The following is a 15,938-nucleotide window of genomic DNA, read 5'->3' on the forward strand; positions in this document are numbered from 1 at the left end:
AATATTTGGTGAAGGGATGAATGATGAAATGGTTCCTCAGCTGCTCGTATCCCTCTGTAACAGGGCAAAAGCTTATGTTGGGCTGAGGGAGGCTGGGGAGAACATTTTCACATAGGATTGTCCAAGGACATGCACTCCAGACTCCTTCTACCCATGCCTGGGGTTTCTCTTCCACATAGAAAAACCTGAGCCAAAGATGCCAGTCAGCCAGCTGTCATGCACTGCTGAAGTAGTACTTGAAGGGGTGGCCAGCTCATCCTCTAGCTGCCCTCAAGAAATAGGGAGGGAGGTGCTCTCTTTGGCAGCACACACACAGTACAGAGATTAGCACGGCCCCTGCACACGGATGACATGCAAAGTCGTGAAGTGTTCCATACTTAAAAAAAGGACAAGGACAAGGAAAAGGGAGGGAGGCTAGACTCATTGAAGGTCAGCCATGTTGGAAAAGAGAATTGTCATTTACCTGAATCTCTCCTGTATGTTCCATTCTCTTTTCCAATATGGCTGACCTTCAACGAGTCCACACTGAGTGTGACTAGTCCTCGGATAAGAGGGTGGTAGACAGAGAAGACTGGGTAAATATCTGAGAGGCCAGGCCACTGGGAAGCATTTCCAGGGCACTGCTGCTACCTCACCTTGGAAAAGTTTAAGAAATACTTAGGCCACTGAGCAAATGCCAACTTTCTTTTTAGGATGCTCTAACCTTAACTGTACACAAAAGTTTACAACACGCTCCAAGGGTACTTTCTAAGCCCAAATCAGTGGGACAGACCTCTGTCCTTAAGGATTCATGAGAGATCCCTGCCAGCTCCTTTTCATGCACAATTTGAAAACTCGTCTGTAATCCACTTATTTACTGAAAGATAACTGAATTGCCTGCCCTCCCTTCTCATTCCTCCTGTCTTCACTATGGATTCTAGCCAGCTTGGCATTTCTACGGCAACAACCACCTTGACAGGGACAGGCAAGAAAGCAAGTGATAACAACTGTCTTGCTGACGGAGAAAGACGAGGCAGCAGTGATGACTCGGAGAGAATCCGAGGAGGTGACTGCGTCATGATGGATACGACTGAGGGCAGACACCAAGGTCGCTCCAGGCAGGATTTTGGGAAAAGGTGACACTGAAAACCAGAGCGAAAAAGAAGAAGTAGAGCAGAAACAGGTGGGGATACTCACCGATGACCTGCTGGTATTGCTGGACCACAGAGCTTGGATCTGGCCCCAAGAAGATGTAAAAATCCAGAATCCCCCCCACGGTCCTCCATGTCAGGGCAGGGGCAGGCTGCAGAACCACCTCTTGGGAAATAGAGAACGGAAATTAATATCATCCTACTGTGATTCAGCAAGGTGGCAGTAGATAGAGCACTGGGCCTTGAGTCAGGAAGACCCAAGTTCAAATCCAGCCTCAGAAACTTACTAGCTGTGTGACCGTGGGCAAATCACTTTCCCCTGTTTGCCTCAGTTTTCTCATCTGTAAAATGATCTGGAAAAGGAAATGGCAAGCCACTCCAGTATCTTTGCCAAGAAAACCCTAAATGGCGTCATGAAGAGTTGGTCATGACTGAATAACAATACTAGGATTCAGATGCCTTGAAAGGATGGTGTTCCCTTTTGCCTATGATTTCACTTGTGTAGTGAACTCTCTGGCTAGGAAACTCTCTCTGTTCATGCAAATTGGCACATTTTCTGCAACATATAGTATAAATGGGTTTCCCAGAGCACTGAGAGGTTAATTGATTTGACCAGGGTCACACAACCAGCATGTGAAAGAGGTGAGACTCGAACCCAGTCCTCCTGACTTACAAAGCCAGCTTTCTATCAATTAGGCCATGTTGACCATCATCCCAAGGAGAGAAGAAATCAATCAATGGCTTTTGGGAGAGAAGCATGAAGTTGCTGATGCTGCTGACTGGAACAAGGTCATATCTGTCATCCCTGACAACTGTAGCCCTGCAGGAGGTGAGGAAGGCAAGGTGCCTTGAGTCCTTGTGAAGATCAACTAGGGGAACCGGGGAGAGACCAGGCGCTTAGACGGAAGTTTCAAAGAAGGAAGCTTAGGCCTGATATCAGAACATCTTGCCAAGGAACAGGACTAGCCTCTGCCTTATCTATCAACTGTTATATGACATAGTTAGAGAGAGACAATCGGTGGAAAAAGAACTGGCTTCAGAGTCAAAAGTTGGGTCCCTCAGCCGGTAGTCCCAGGCCCTGGTCTTAACTTCGACACACTCAGAAGTCACTTAGTCTCTGGGCCTCAGTTTTCCCTATCTGTGAAATAGGAATAATAAGCCTTGATCTGCTCACTCGAGAAGCCAATTCTGAGGATACTTAGCATCCCACAGGGTAGTGGATTAGGAACCAGGAGACGTTGGCTCAAATTCTGGCCCAGCCACTGAGCCAGAACCACATGATCTGGGCAAGTTACTTTCATCCCACTAAACCTGTTTCCTCATCTGTAAAATGGGTATATTAACATTTGTACTCCCTATCTTACAGGGTTATTATGAGGATCAGATGAGTTAATGTGTGCAAAGCACTTTGTACATCTTAAATGAATGTCAGCTGTTAACACACTGTGTGTTTATTGAATATACTTTTTTACTGGTTTCAGAGAACCAGAGAATGTCAGAGTTGAAAAGGGCATCAGATGTGACATCTTTTTACTCATAATAATGATGGTAATAGCTATCATTTATATAGCACTTTGAAGTTTGCAGAGATCTTTACAAATATTACTTCACTTGATCCTCACAACAACCTTTTGAGATAACTGCTATTACTATAGCCATTTTACAGATAAGGAAACAGGCTGATCGGGGTTAACTGACTTGCCCAGGGACACACAGCTAGGAAGTGTCTGAGGCAGTGTCACGTCTTCCTGATTCCCACTCTAGCACTGTGTCCACTACCCCAACTAGCTGCCTAAATGTATTCATTCATTCACTCAAAATGCATTTATTCAGAGATTTATAAATGACAGGCACCATAGAGATGCAAGGACCAAAAATAAAAGAGCCCCTCTGCTCAAGATGCTAATTGAGGGAAACAACATTTTACAGATGAGACCAGGGCCCAGGAAGGTAAAGAAATTTGCCTAAAGTCACACAGCAAATTAGTAGAAAAGGCAGGTCTAGAACATGGACCTTCTATCTGTATGTCTAAATTTGGGTAATAATAAGCTGTACTTTTACAACAAGATTCATATTCATTGCTAGATGGCTCCCACCCGCTGATCAAATCTTAGGTCAGGAGATCAGCAGCTCCTGCTCTAGGATAGGCGGGAGCGCCATATTTCATCCCCCAAAGGAAGAGGGGAGACATGAGGAAACTCACTCCCCTGTCCAGCAGTTGGGCTGTTGGCTCTGAGAAGGCCTACAATGTCCACAGCTCATCCTCAGGAGGGCCCAGCTGTGTGCAAAGCACGTTGTGGGTTTCTATCTCCAAACCAGAAGCTGCCCTTTCCCCAAGGGCTTGAAAATACTTCTCTGAGGATACTGAGGTAGTGGGGGAGGGGGTCAGAGAGGCGCAGGGAGCCAGAGGAAGGGCATAAAGGAAAGTGGAATTTTAAGCAAATGATTCAGCAACTGTGTGTGCATGTGGTTAAACTGCTCAAAAATTGCTAAAGAACCAGGCTCAGGTCAGGAAACAGATGTCTCAGTTCTCCAAGGCAGCCAAGCAGCCACCTTCTGGTCTTGGGCTATTTCTCTTGCCCCAAATTAACCCTGAAAAATTGGCCCCTTCTCTGGTTATATTCAAGGCCAGAAGGCCTCTGCAGACCCTCTACATTTGCCTAACCGAATCAAAAAGAAAGCTTCGGTTGTAACAACTAACCAACCCTTCTTCGGTATCCCCCACAAAGAGCATTCTCCCTCCTTTCTTTCCTGGATTTGTTCATTCCATTAGCATTCTAATTGATTTCACCTTTGTAACATCTCTCACATATACTCCTTCTGTCCTCTGACACTGCCACCGACCTGGCACAAGCCCGCATCGTCTCAAGCTTGGACTATTGAAATAGCCTGCTGAAGGGTCTCCAAGCCTCACATCTCTCCCCACTCCAGCCCACCTTTCTCAGCTGTCAAATTAACCTTCCCAAAGTACTCATCTGACCATGTCACTCCAATAGAAACACCCTTCACAAACTGGCCGCAGACTCTTCAGACCGGTGACACCGGCCTCCCTGCTGTTCCTCAGATAAGACACTCCATCTCCAGACTCCAGGCATTTTCACTGGCTGTGCTTCCATGCATGCATGGAAGACTTTCCCTTCTCATCTCTCCCTCCCAGTTTCTTTAAAGTCTCAGCTAAAATCACACCTTCTCTGAGAAGCTTTCCCCAATGCCCCTTAATTCTGGTGCCTGACATTAATTCCGATTTATACTGTATTGATGGGCAGCTAGGTGGTGAAGTGGACAAAGTACCAGGTCTGAAGTTGGGAAGACTTGAGTTCAAATTTGGCCTCACACACTAGCTGTATGACTCTGGGCAAGTCACTTAACCCTGTTTACCTCAGTTTCCTCATCTGTAAATGAGCTGGAGAAGGAAACAGCAAACCACTCCAGTGTCTTTGCCAAGAAAATCCCGAATGGGGTCACCGAGAGTCAGAAACAACTGAACAACAGCATTGAAATCCTGTGTTATCTTATTGTGCACAATTGTTTACGTGGTTTTCTCCCATTAGACCGTGAATTCCTTGAGAGCTGGGATTTGTCTTTTTACTTCTTTGTATATCTATTGCTTAGGAAGGTGCCTCATACATAGTAGGTGCTTAATAAATGCTTATTGCTTGATTAGCAAAACAAGTCTAATCTCTTTCATGTGATCCAATTTCTCTTCCATAGAATCTAGTCTCTCTTTCACAAATGTTGTCTTTTACCGCTATTTCACTTTTCATTCATGTCTACCTTAGTGCCATTGCCTACTGTAAGCCTCTCGAGGGAAAGGAATCTGTCTTAGTCATTTTTGTGCCACTCGCAGCACCCAGCACAGCGCCTTGTACATAGTGGCCACACAGTAGATACTTGCTGATCACTCTAATGGTATAGGAGCTACTACGTCCTGAGGACTTCACCCACGGAGATGTTCCAGCGCAACAGAAGTCCCCACTTACCCATGGCATTGCTATTCAGGAGGAAAACACCATGAGCAGTTCCTGCCTCCTCCATACTCAGGTAGAAGGGGTGCACCCCATAAAGATTGTATGACTCCTGTGAATGAAATAAATTTGGTAAGAACATCAACTTGCTTTTCCTTTACCAGGTCCCCAAAGTGATTAGAGGGTGAAGGAAGGAAAGTATTAGCATGCCTCTCAAAGCTCATTCTAGCCCCAATTAACCCAACCGCTTAAGATCTCTGACTTCACCACGACTGGACAGCAGGCAACAGGAGAACATAACTTCAGTCCTGGGCTAGTGATCTTGAGGCAGGATTGAGTAAAATGTGACTAATTTCTCCCACAGGGAGGGGACATGAACGTAGAATTGCTTTCAGGGCTTAGCTTACAAAAGAAAGTGGAATAAGTTTAAAGGAGAGTAAAGCAATGGAAAGAAAACAGTACAGGAATGGAGAAGGGAGGGAAGGAGAGAGAAAAAGAAAAGCACTACAGGAAAGCAGATATACTGGAACCTAGGAAGGAGTGTGGCTTCAATGACACATCTCTAACTCCATGGGGGATGTTCCATTATCTGGGCCTTGGTTTTCTCATCTATAAAATGAAATTTATTGTTCAATCGTTTTTCAGTCATGTTTAACTCTTCATGATCTCATTTAGGGTTTTCTTGGCAAAGATGCAGGAGTGGTTTACCATTTCCTTTTCTAGTTCACTTTACAGATGAGGAAACCGAGGCAAACAAGGTTAAGTGACTTGCCCAGGGTCACATGGCTGGTAGGGTCTGAAGCTAGATTTGAACTCAGGAAGATGAGTCTTCCTGACTCCAGGCCTGGCGCTCTATCCATTGCACCATCTAGCTGCCCCTATGAAGAGGCTATACTAAATGATCACTAAGATTCATTCTGGCTCCAAAATTCTGTGTTGATGTCAACAGGGAATGTCAGAGGAGATCATATATGCAGAGATGTTCTGACAAGTTTTTCCTATAAGACGAATAATGGAGCCATATAACTCTAGGGAATAGGACACAGGCCTGGAGAGACAGGGACATTGGCAAAGTATCCAGACTGGAAATCTCCAGAACCCTAGAAAGTTCTAATACCATACTTTTGACTGGAGTACCAGATGGCTCTGGCTTTGAAATGTTCAAGAGACTTTATTGGGGAAACTACAAAGTTATTTACCAGAGGCTGCCCTCAGCTCCCTTAGGCCGCTAGAAAAAGGTACCCTCCTCATAGCTGTGAATTTCAGATCCTCATACCCAGATGTTAAGCATACTCAAAGTACTCATTGGAAATAATCCCATTCACCAAAAGGTTAAGGGCTTAGCCACCTGATGGCCCTCTAGGAGGATGTGGGAAAGAACCTTATAGACTAAAAATATAACCCGAGGTAGGTTGGGGTGGGAGGTTAGGGGGAATGGAACAGGAATGAGGTTAGGAAATGGACAATGGAAAATGGCTACCGTAGGTGGGACATCCCGGGCCCAAAAACTCAGGGTGGTCCAGTCCAAGTGGTGAAGAAAGCCACGGCGGTGCTCCCCCAGCCCATAAAGGAACGCAGATGGAAGAAGGGCGGAAATTTGGAGGAACTGGTCAGCAAAGATTAATGGGGCCACAGTTGTGTTCAACCTAAAGAAGAAAGGTATGAAGGGGTAGGGAAGGAAGGAGAAGAAGTGAGGTATGGAAGGGGGGAGGGAAGGAAGGAATGAGAAAGGGAGATAATGAAAAGGTAGAAAGGGGAAAGCAACAGATACAATGAGGGAAAGGGTTTTGGAAAACAAAAAAATGTGGGAAGCACAAAAGGGAGATCATGGGGGAAAGTGGGATGGACGGGGAGGAGGGGGAGGAAAGGAAAGTGTGAATCTATAACTCTATAACACAGTATCTCAGTAAGCCCATTACATTTTCTATAAGAACTGCCACATTTCTTTTACCAAAGTGTTTCACCAATGGTTGAATGTTAACTATATTTAGCAAAGACTTCACCAACTGCTGAAAAAGCAGCAGCCATCACTATTGGGTTTCCAAACCATGACTCAGCAGTGCTAGTAAGGTCTGGACTTTCATGTTTAGCTGATGGTGAGGAGGGGGAAGGAGAAGTATGTGTATGTGGGGGGGGGGTGAGGCAGGGGTAGGTTTAACAAGTGTTGAGTATCAAGAGGGGAGAATGGGGCTGACCCTAAAGTTAGAAAGACTCAGTCTCAATCTCAAGTGGAGGTGTCAATTGTTTTCTCTGCTAATTAAAATTTATATGAAAGTGGTTTTTAGTTGGAACTGTGATGGCAGGAACTCCATTCTAATGAGGCGAGGGGGACACTCAGGGCTCAGAGGGAAAGGTGAGAAAGGGGAGAGGTAGGGCAAGGAGGGAAGAGCTAAGACTTCTAGCCAATCAATGCAAAAGGAAATTGATGCATAGAAATTAGAGGGAGAAAAGTCAAGGGTTTTATCTTCTGAGCTATTTCTGATTCTACTGATGTGGTATGCTTCTGACTGGGAGCACAACTACTTCTTCTCACACCCTGGCTCCTGTATCCAATGAGGTATTGCCCAAAATCAGAGTAACTTCTCAGGCAGTGGACTTGGTAAGGATGAAGGAAGTCTGGCCCCAAGTTAGCTTCCTGGAACAAAGGCATTCAGAGGGTTCCCTTCCTTACATACCACTGAAGGTAGTGTAGCAGAGGGGAGAGATCACTGGACTGGAAAGAAGTCAGCAGACTTGGCTTCAAGAACCAGCTCTTCACTAATCATCTGGCTTGATCAGCTTGAGCAAGACATCTTATTTCTTTGGGCTTCAATTTCTTCCTTTGTAAAGCTAGAGGGTGGGACGACATGGCCTGTAAAGTCCCTTCTAGCTCAAACAGTCTATGATTTTTTTGATCTCCAAGGTCCCCTTCTGCTGAGATGAATAATAATAATAGCTAACATCTCTATGGCTTTTTAAGGTTTCAAAGTGCATTACTTATACTATCTCATTTGATCTTCAGAACAACCCTGTTGAGGTCAGTGCTATTGTTATCCCCAATTTATAGATGAGAAAATCTTAGAGGTTAAATGACTTGCCCAGGGACACACAACTAGTATGTGTCTGAGGTAGGATTTGAACTCAAATTTTCCTGATTCCAAGTCTAACACTCAATCTACTATGCCACACGGCTGCCTCATTCCAAGAGCAATTAACCCTCAAGACAGTGAAAGGCCTGCAGTGAACTCAATTGGCCGTGAGCAAAAGAGGTCTTCTGCAAGTAAACAGCAGTCAAGGGAGAATGGTGAGAGATATCTCCCCTAATATATGGTTCTAGATATCCCTAACCTTACGGGTCATTCGGTACTCTAGAGCAATGGTGTCACACTCTAATAGACGCAGATCCCTGCAGGCTGCATTATGACTTAGAAAACCACAAATTAACATTATCTATGTCTTACTGTATTTTTACTTATTTTTGTTAAACTTTTCCCATTTACATTTTAATATGGTTCGAATATGACACCTAGAATACTCTAGTACTCTAGACTGCTCTAGAGTGCAGCATGCTAGCTGAGCTGTTGTAAGGCTGGGCCTAAAAACATGAGTCAAAGTCTGATGATAAACTAACCCACTCCTTTCAGGGGCATCCTCAGGAACAGGTAGATCAGGGCTTGCAGGCCTTTACAAAAATGGTGGAAGGAGAACATATGCAAACACTCTCAAATGGAGAAAGAGAAAAACCAGAGGGAAGTCTCACAGTACAACTCCTGACCCCCGACGTTTCACCAAAATCCCAAAGGGATCCCTGGAGAAATCAAGGCTGTAGAGGGGATTCTCTGCTTTTTTCGTGGCTGAGGGAACTTCCAGAGGCACCTCATATCTGGAGTTGTTGGGATCAGTCAGCTGTGACAAAGAGAAGGAGAGCAGAAGTGACCACATGGCATTTAGTTGTAACATCTCATGTGGAAGAAAGAAAAGGAGTGGGGGGTAGGGAGAGAAGGGAGTCTGCTGAGTCTCTCTGTGAGGCAAATAGACTAATTGCCACCCCACCCCCACCTTTTCCCTTTTCCCTACACCACCACCTCATGTCTCCTATCTCCCAGGAACAGTCTTCCTGACCTCCTCATCTGAAAGTTGCCAGTCACACTGGCAGAGTGAAGTGGGAAGTAGCTGAGGCCGAGAGAAAATTGTCCAAGGCATACATTCTGGGACAAAGCTTGGAAATAGGCTAATTTCTAATTTCAGGTCCCGCCTTTGACACACACTGGCTGTGTGGCCACAGGCAAGTAAGTCACTGACCCTTCCGGTGGCCCCAGACAGCTATCTCTAAGATGACAAGACCAGCAGCTGATCAACACAGTTAAGCTAAGTTCTAGACCAGGTATTCACCACCCGGATAAAATCACGGATCCAGACCTTTGTCATTGGCCTTCTCATCAGGAAGGCCTGGGTTCAAGCTGTCTCTGACACATACTGGCTATGGGACCTTGGGCAGGTTAGGGTATCTCAGTGCCACCAGGCAACACTTCAAGACTATAGTTTGCCAAGCTTGCTAGAGGGAGTTTCCTCACCCAGAATTTCTTGTTGTTGAGTCATTTATGACTCTTTGTGACTCCATGAACCATACTGTCCATGGGGTTTTCTGGGCAAAGATGCTGGAGTGGTCTGCCATTTCCTTCTCCAGTGGATTAAGACAAACAGAGCTTCCAAGGTTGCACAGCTAGTAAGTGTCTGAGGCTGGATTTGAACTCAGGAAGATAAGTCTTCCTGACTCCAGCCCTGGCGTGTGTGTCCTTGAGAAAGTCATTTAATCTCACTAGGCCTCATTTTCCACATTTTTAAGATGGGGAAGCTAGACTAGACTGAGATTCTCCAAGCTGCCTTCTAGTCCTAAATCTGTGATTCTACTATCCAAGATGAATGGAAGGACATAATTCTCCCACCTTGATGTGTAGCCGGGTATCTGTCTCCAAATCCACCTGCAGTTGCAACTCTAGCACATCGTGAGGGTAATAGGTCTTCACTGTCCTCATCAGCACACCCAGGAAACCTAGCTCAGTCCTGTTCAATGTCTTCAAGGTGTAGCTAGGGAAATCAGGGGGGTAGAAGCACCAGGGTGGCCCTCCCCGGCTGCTGCTCTGCAGGAAGCAACAACCTCTCGTCTGGCAGAGTTCTGGAGTCACCACTGTGTCCCGTTCAGGGTAGCAGTCAAATCGCTGGGACTCAGGAACAGAGATACACTTCCCTGGGGGCTCCACAGGAAGTCTCCTCACACTGATGGCCCAGAAGGTGCCTCCCAACAGGCCAGCTCCCATTATCACAGCAACCCCTAGCCACTGCCACCTGGGAGACAGGGTCTTCTTGGCAGGAGGAGAGCCAGGCTCATTTCCCTCATCTTCCTCTTCTTCTTCCTCCTCACCATAAGGGCCAGGGGCATGAGTCACATGGGTAGGCAACTTGCGGTATGATTTCATTGTCAGTTCTGAGGATGGAGAAGAAGCCTAGGGAGCAGGGAAATTGGGAAAAAACATAAAAGGAAAATATCTTAACTTTACAGAAGTGCAATCAACAGAAATAGAAAACCATGATTGTTTGGGGACACTGTGTATTTCCTGTTGGTGACCCAAAAGAATGCTATCCTTAAAAAACAAGAGCAGGGCTCTCTCAGGATTAGAGCACAGATTTGCCAGAATCTAAATGCTCTGTTTCTCAATCTCCGGTCCTGGGACTCTCCTCTTCATAAAGGGCTGCAGAGTGCAATAGGCTCGAAGTATAAATGTATAGCCAGGAACAGCAAACCAGGGAAATCTGTTGTTATGTGTCCTGCAAACCCAAAATGCTGCATCTGGGACTGAGATCATCTAAATTCTTGTTATTATTGGGAATGTGGGAGAGGGGTAAGATGAAATTCATGGATTTCCAGCTAACCTAGAAAATTCACTTTTAGCAGGAGTTTTGGCCTTCTCCCTGATCAACAAATCTGGGCTGAAATAGGCTAGGTTGATGGTGGCTGGACTATAACTTGGGCGGCTAGGTGATATAGTGCACAGAGCACCAGCCCCAGAGTTAGAACGACTCATCTTCCTCAGTTCAAATCTGACCTCAGACACTTACTAGCTGTGTGACCGTGGGCAAGTCACTTCACCCTGTTTGCCTTAGTTCCTCATCTTTAGAATGAGCTAGAGAAGGAAATAGCAAACCACTCTAGTATCTCTGCCAAGAAAACCCCAAATGGGGTCACGAGGAGTCAGATGTGACTCAACAAGGGCTATAACTTAGGGAAGATTTAGTTTTCTGATAAGCTGGTAAGATAGATCTGAGTCTCATATTTATATATGTCACCCAGCAACCTCCATGCCCTTCCAAGGCAAAGGGGTGGGCGTATTCTCATATCTTTCCATGCATTCAATTCAATGTAATCCAATTCCACAAATATTTATTAAGCAACTGCTATGTCTAGGCACTGTCCTAGGTGCTACAGACATAAAGCCAAAAAAAAAAAAAGAAACAATCCTTACTCTCAAGGAACTCACACCTAAGGTAGTCCCTTTGATTCCTCTTCCCCATTAAAGCTGCCTTTGATGTTTTTTTGAACTTGATTTTTCCTGAATAAAAATGGAAGATGGTTTGTGAGTGAGGAGAGAATATGGTGTGATTTGCACCAAGCTCCCACTGTTGGAAGGCTACTTCATAGAACGGAAAGAATATTCACTGTGCTGTCAAAAGTCTTAGGTTCAAATTCCACCTCTAATAGTGTGCGTCTATGTAACCCATGGAAATATTATGGAGTGTCTTGGCCTCAGTTTCCTTATCTGTAAAATGAAGGGCCTGTATTTGATAGCTTCTGAGACCTCAGGAGGGCTCCATCTTGCCAGGGATGCTGGGTGAGTGCTATAAGGATGATATACTGTATAAACTGCATCTTCTATCCTTTTGCCCAATAAGTTAGGGTCCAGATGCACTCGGAGAACACCACACAGGACCACCTCTGGTCTTTTTTGTCCATCTGAGATTCTACTGCTTTCTCCTTTCTCCCTAACCAGATTAAAGGGACCATACCTATGACATCCATATTAGTCATATGCAGTGCTATGCAGCGCTATTAGTTACCTGGGTGTGGCTACTTATGGTTCATTTTGTTTCCAAATGACAACGTCTTACCCCAGTGCCTTAGAGAAAGCTCTTTGAACCAGGCCTCTGACAAACCAGATGGCCTTGAACCACTCCCAACATCAATGCCTCAGCCTCCTCTCTACATGAAGGAACCAAGAGACTCTCTCAATGAGGCTATGATGAGGAAAACCTATGCAAAAGTATGCAACCAGTTTGGGTAGTAACAGTACAAGGCAGCTAGGGAGGCAATGGAGAACAAATCAAACACATGTTGACATATCAAAGAGCCCTGCAGAAAGCTAAGTGATTTGTTTAAAAATGCCTGCTTTTATTATGAACATGGCTGCAAAAAAAAACTCACCTGAGAGGAAATTTTTGCAGAGAGAATTTGCCTCTAGCAAGAGTGGGAAGAAGCTCTGTGGAGAGAAGAGATCATGTGAATAAATAAAACCATTTTCTTTGATAACTTTGTACGTATTTTGCATTTACTAATCTCTGTGTGTGTGTGTGTGTTATGCTCTGTCTCCTTCTCCTCGCCCCCTCCAGAATGTAGGAACCTTAAGGACAGGATTATTTCAGTTTTTTCTCTCTATCTCTTATACCCAGCACCTTGCAGTGCCTGACAAGTGGTAGGAGCTGTTTGTTCAAAAGTGTTACTCTCAAGTTATTTCATTCATTCATTCAACATTAAGTCTTTGCTAATTGAATGAATCATGAATCATTTGTAGATGGAGAAGTCAACTTCCATCCTATCTATCCCCACGTCCATTTCCCAGATTTAGCTTGGAATATAGGGTCAGGGACATCATGTATCATGGTCCCTTCCCCTTTATTGTAAAAAGAACCCTAACATATGGCCCTCCCCAAACCACAACCAATTTCCTTTGATCCATGGGAGAAGGAAAACATCCTACGAATAACCATTCGGCCTGTCTGACAAGTTGGGACTTAACCATAATAAAAATGGGCAGTACGGTTTCAACAGTGGTTCCCAAACCGAACGATAGTCTGGCAAACCCTGAAAGGATACTGTAGAAAGAGACACACCATCCTCTCTCAGATGGCCATGAAGAAAAATCTCTAAAGAATAAAGGGGATAAATATCTTCTCTTCCTAGGGCCCTGTCTGACTCTTTGGACATCCAGCTCAAAGAGGGGACACTTAGGAATAAATGAACATTAGCTAATGTAGTTAGAGTAGCTTGATTGAGAAGAAAGGGTATTGGTGAAGAGGAGGGGAAAATAATTATAACTCATATTTATGTAGCATTTTAAGGTTTGTAAAACACTGTATATATGTTACGTCATTTGATCCTCACAACAATCCTAGAAAGTAGGTGCTATTATTATCCCCATTTTACACATGAGGAAACTGAGGCTAAGAGAGGCCAAATAACTCACCCAGGGTCACAAAGCTAGTAAGTTAGGCCGGATTCAACCTCAGGTCTTCCTGACTCCACATCTAGTACTCTATCTAACTAAGCCATCCTAGCTGCCTTTCTACTCCTAAGAAAAAAATCCACTCTTGAATCAACATGTAAGGTTTTTGTCCATTTATTTGGTTTGGGGGACTTGTTGTTATTGAGTTGGGTTGTTTTTAAGTGACCATCTCAAGAAGAATAGAATGGACCACAGTGAGGAAAGAAATCTGACCGAGTCAGATCTACAGAACCATAGAATAATCTGAGTTGCAAGAGACCCTTGAGCCCATCTAGTCCTGGATCTAGCAAAATATGGCCAGAAGACAAAATCCAGTCCTGTCTGTTTTCATGTGGCCAGTGAGCTAAAAATGTTGGGTTATGTTACATTTTTAAATACCATAACTTTATTTTTAAATGTAAAAACCATTCTTAGTCCATAGATGTATAAAAACAGGAAGCTGTTTTTGCTTCCCCACCCCAATTCCCCCCATATTCTAGAACTAGAAATCTAGAACTAGAATTCAATTCTCTTATCCTAGAAAGGGGAAATCTGAGGCACCATGGAAGGAAACAGCTCTACCCAAAGTCACAGAGCTGAGCAGCAGCAGAAAGCCAGCACCAGAACCCAGGCTTGTTGAATCCCAGTGCTACTTCCAACATGGTTGTGGATTCAGATGACCAATCAATTAATAGAGCTGGAAAGAACCTTAAAAGAAGTCTTCTAGTTTAAACTGACCACATATGGGATTGCAACTCACAGTTTAAGAAGTGCTGAAGAGAAAAACCTGGGAAGACTTATATGGTCTGATGCTGAGTGAAGTGAGCAGAACCCAGAGGACTTTGTATACAATAGCAGCCACGTTATGCAATGACTAAGAATGTTAAACTGAACCCTTCTCAGCATTACGAGGATCTAAGACATCTCCAGAGGCCTCGGGATGGAAAATGCTGTCCACATCCAAAGAAAGAACTATGGAAGTCGAATCGCTCTCACTTATTTTTACCTTAAGTTGAATTTTGTTTCATCTTTCTGATGGTTCCTCCTATTGGTTTTAATTTTTACTTACAACTTCACTAATGTGAAAATATGTTTAATGGGTATGTAAATGTAAAGCCTATGTCAGATTGTGCCCTGTCTTGGGGGGGGGGAGAAAAAGGGAGAAAAAATTTTCAACTCAAAAGCATATGGAAAAAAAATTTTTTAAAAAATAAAATTAAATTTTAAAAAAAAAGAGAGAAAAAAAAAGAAGTGCTAAAGAGGTCGTGAGAGGAAGAAGTTTAAGAAGCCCTGCTTCTAGTCCAAGATCCTCATGTACCAATGAAGAAACTGAGACCCTATGGAGGTTAAGTGGCTTTCTCAAGCCTGTTGTTCTTTGACTCTTGGTGACGCTTTGAGGGTTTTCTTGGCAGAAATACCAGAGTGGTTTGCTATTTCCTTCTCCAGATCATTTTTACAGATGAGGAAACTGAGGCAAACAAGGTTAAGTGATTTGCCCACCTAGTAAGGCCACATTTGAACTCAGGTCTTCCTACCTCCAGGCTTAGTGCTCTATGCATTAAGCCACCTAGCTGCCCTTCTCAATATTACCACGGTAGTAATTAGAAGAGTTTCAATATGAAACCAGTCCTCTGCCTCCAAAGGGCAGCTAGGTGGCACAGTGGATAGACCTGGGCCTGAAATCAGGAAGAACTGAGTTCAAATGCTGTCTCAGATACTTTCTAGCTATGGGAGCCTGGGTAAGTCATTTAACACATTCACCTCAGTTCCCTAATCTGTACAATGAGCTGGAGAAGGAAATGGCAAACCACTCCAGTATCTTTTCCAAGAAAATCCCAAATGGGGTCACCGAGAGTCAGCCATGACTGAAAAACGACTCAACAATTCAACCTCTGACTCCAATGCTAGCATGCACTCTGCCGTGCCCTGTTTACCTCTCCTCGTCCCCTTTTGTTAATTCTTGACTTTCAGCTTCAATTCAATCAAGGGGAGGACAAAAATCTATCTCTTCCCGGCCCCTCTCCCTTCTTCTTTTTGGCTAAACTCCTTTTCTGAAAATAAGGCTACTCCTGCTGGACGCTGGTGTACGAGTCACAAAACCATAATAAGCTTTCATTGTTTTACTTGAAAGTTTATTCTGTCCTCATGTGTTTGCCAGCTCTGGCAAAAACTAAGTGGTGTTCCATGCTTGGAAGTTCTGCAGGCTCCACTGGGAGCAAGCTTTAGAAACTTGCCAAGGCCAATTCAATCAGTAAATGTGTGGCTAGTGTCCGAATGAACCATACTGTAAAACTCAGTCTAATAGACATGAAGGACAAAGAAACTCACGT

At 44.3% G+C, this 15,938-nt stretch overlaps 1 protein-coding gene and 1 pseudogene across 3 annotated transcripts in view; one reads left to right on the plus strand and one right to left on the minus strand.

Annotated features, from left to right (window-relative positions):
- Window positions 1–15,938, minus strand: part of LOC110200106 (lysosomal alpha-glucosidase-like) — a 72,587-nt gene that overhangs the window by 41,650 nt on the left and 14,999 nt on the right. For all 3 annotated transcript variants that reach the window (XM_078152924.1, XM_078152923.1, XM_020975240.2), the window contains exons 2-7: window positions 12,552–12,606; window positions 10,021–10,578; window positions 8,835–8,980; window positions 6,576–6,741; window positions 5,111–5,207; window positions 1,177–1,296 (exon numbers count right to left, since the gene is read on the minus strand). In XM_078152924.1, the coding sequence (XP_078009050.1) occupies window positions 1,177–1,296; window positions 5,111–5,207; window positions 6,576–6,741; window positions 8,835–8,980; window positions 10,021–10,551 (1,060 nt within the window). In that variant the 5' untranslated portion in view covers window positions 10,552–10,578; window positions 12,552–12,606. The remainder of the gene's footprint in view (window positions 1–1,176; window positions 1,297–5,110; window positions 5,208–6,575; window positions 6,742–8,834; window positions 8,981–10,020; window positions 10,579–12,551; window positions 12,607–15,938) is intronic.
- Window positions 290–381, plus strand: LOC144457295 (U6 spliceosomal RNA; annotated as a pseudogene).

This window comes from Phascolarctos cinereus, unplaced genomic scaffold (assembly GCF_003287225.1).
Source record: "Phascolarctos cinereus isolate Bilbo 61053 unplaced genomic scaffold, phaCin_HiC Scaffold_4;HRSCAF=312, whole genome shotgun sequence".
Lineage (NCBI taxonomy): Eukaryota > Metazoa > Chordata > Mammalia > Diprotodontia > Phascolarctidae > Phascolarctos > Phascolarctos cinereus.